Source organism: Cupressus sempervirens, chromosome 4, assembly GCF_028749045.1.
Source record: "Cupressus sempervirens isolate cs-2001-9-10 chromosome 4, ASM2874904v1, whole genome shotgun sequence".
NCBI lineage: Eukaryota > Viridiplantae > Streptophyta > Pinopsida > Cupressales > Cupressaceae > Cupressus > Cupressus sempervirens.
The window spans coordinates 774,020,762-774,022,747 of NC_143121.1; the positions used below are offsets into that span (position 1 = coordinate 774,020,762).

A 1,986-nucleotide genomic window follows, 5' to 3' on the forward strand; every position below is an offset into this window, starting at 1 on the left:
CAGAGGAGTCACGTGCAACTGGATTCCTTCTGTCTCTGCAACAAGTGGATCTGCTAACCACTTTCTTCTTCCTTCTTCTGCTCTGCTCTCCTCTGCAACTTTTGATCTGCTTGATTTGTTTGAACTCACTGAATGAATGAATAAACATTCCTTTTTGTCACATCTTTCCCCCTCAACGTCCAAATTCAAAATATCACGTAGTGACCTAACAGAGTAGATGGGCGTGGGGCTCGAGGACAACCTACAGGCGTTGACGTTTAAATTTCCAACAGAATGGATGTGAGATCATCTAGCCCATTTGGTTTCCAATTGGACTCCGCAGAATTGAAGAGAATGGTGAAGGAGCGAGAAGTAATTGCGGAGCCATCGCCACTTCCAAATCCTCCAAGATCGAATGTGATCATTACCATGCCATCTTGTGAAGAGGGTGAGAAAGATATGGAGGATAGTGAGAATGGAGGACAGTGCCTTCGGGCGGCTGTTCTTGGAGCCAACGATGGGCTTGTCACCACGGCGTCGCTGATGATGGGCGTGGGCGCCGTCAAAACAGACGCAAAGACGATGGTGATATCCGGGCTGGCGGCGCTGGTGGCGGGGGCGTGTAGCATGGCGATTGGCGAATTCATCTCAGTGCAAATACAACGCGACGTTGAACTTTGCAATCTCAATAGACAAAAACGAGCTGAAATAGCGTTGAAAGGAACAAACGAAGAAATCACAATGTCTCCTCATGCGTCTCCCTTCGTGATATCAAGGGAAGAAAAAGAGGGACTTCCAAGCCCGATTCAGGCAGCTTGCGCATCCGCTCTTGCGTTTTCTGTGGGGGCATTCTTGGCCTTGATTTCTACGGCCTTTATCAGTGACTACATTATTAGGGTTGGCGTTCTGGCTGGTGTTTCGAGCTTGACGCTCATTATGCTTGGCGCAACTGGGGCTTACTTTGCGCGGTCTTCTGTCGTCAAAGGGAGTATGAGAGTGTTGATTGGAGGATGGCTTGCCATGTTAGTGACCTACGGTTTGCTCAGGCTCTTCAATGCCACCGCTGGCGTTTGATCACACGGCAGGCTAGCGATAATACTTTCATACTGAATATTGGCCCCTTTGCTTTTAGATCCTTTGATTTCAGAATCGTCATCATCTTAGGTTCAGTCGTGTTTTTCCGATAAAAAATGCTTAAATAATCTCGACTATTGGATGATAGCAATATATTTCCGAATAGTTCGAAGAACGTTTATGGTTTAGAATTGTAATTGTAGCAATATTTTTCTATTCGCTTATGGCAATATCAAATATGAAAGAGATGAGTCCTCATAATGCTGAATTGTACGTAGAAATCAATCTAAATTATTGAAAGTTCTTCATCAGATACTATTTCAATATAAATTGATCATCACGTCGTTCAAATGCATCTATTGTGATCATTCCTTGCCGTAATATTATTTTAATATTATTGATCACATAGTTATCATTCCTCTGTAAGCAAATCAAATATATATATTTAGAACATGATGAGATAGCCTCGCTATAAATACAAGTACAACTAAATGGTTAAGTACTTGCCTTTAAAGTCGAAAGTAATATTAAAGTTGAAAGAGAGAAAGTTATTAATATTTGTAATTATTATTAAATTAAAAAATTTATTCTTACTAAATTAAATTATTTTAGTAATAATTCAAATTTGGAGAAATAAAATTTTAATAATAAAATTGATTAATAAAGAATAGATATATATATTGCAATTTATAATTTATAATTTTAATTATAACATAAATAATTATAACTTATAAGCTATAAATAATTTAATTGTTTATTTTAATTTAATTTTGTATTATTTTTCAATCTTCATTTTTTGTTAATATATTTTTAATTATATATATGATTAATAAAATTTAGAATTGGCTTTTATGGTTTATTATGTTTAAGAATTAAAATGTGAAAAATGAATTATATTTTGAAATTTGGGGTTCGAAAAAATGGAATGGTGAG

The 1,986-nt window shown here is 37.0% G+C and overlaps 1 protein-coding gene across 1 annotated transcript; it reads left to right on the plus strand.

Moving 5' to 3' along the window:
• The first annotated feature begins 267 nt into the window (after positions 1-267).
• LOC149563670 (vacuolar iron transporter homolog 3-like) lies at positions 268-1,053 on the plus strand. The gene has a single exon (XM_089824054.1). It carries the CDS (start codon positions 274-276, stop codon positions 1,051-1,053), a length of 780 nt encoding a protein of 259 aa, XP_089680180.1. The 5' UTR covers positions 268-273.
• Positions 1,054-1,986: the final 933 nt, after the last annotated feature.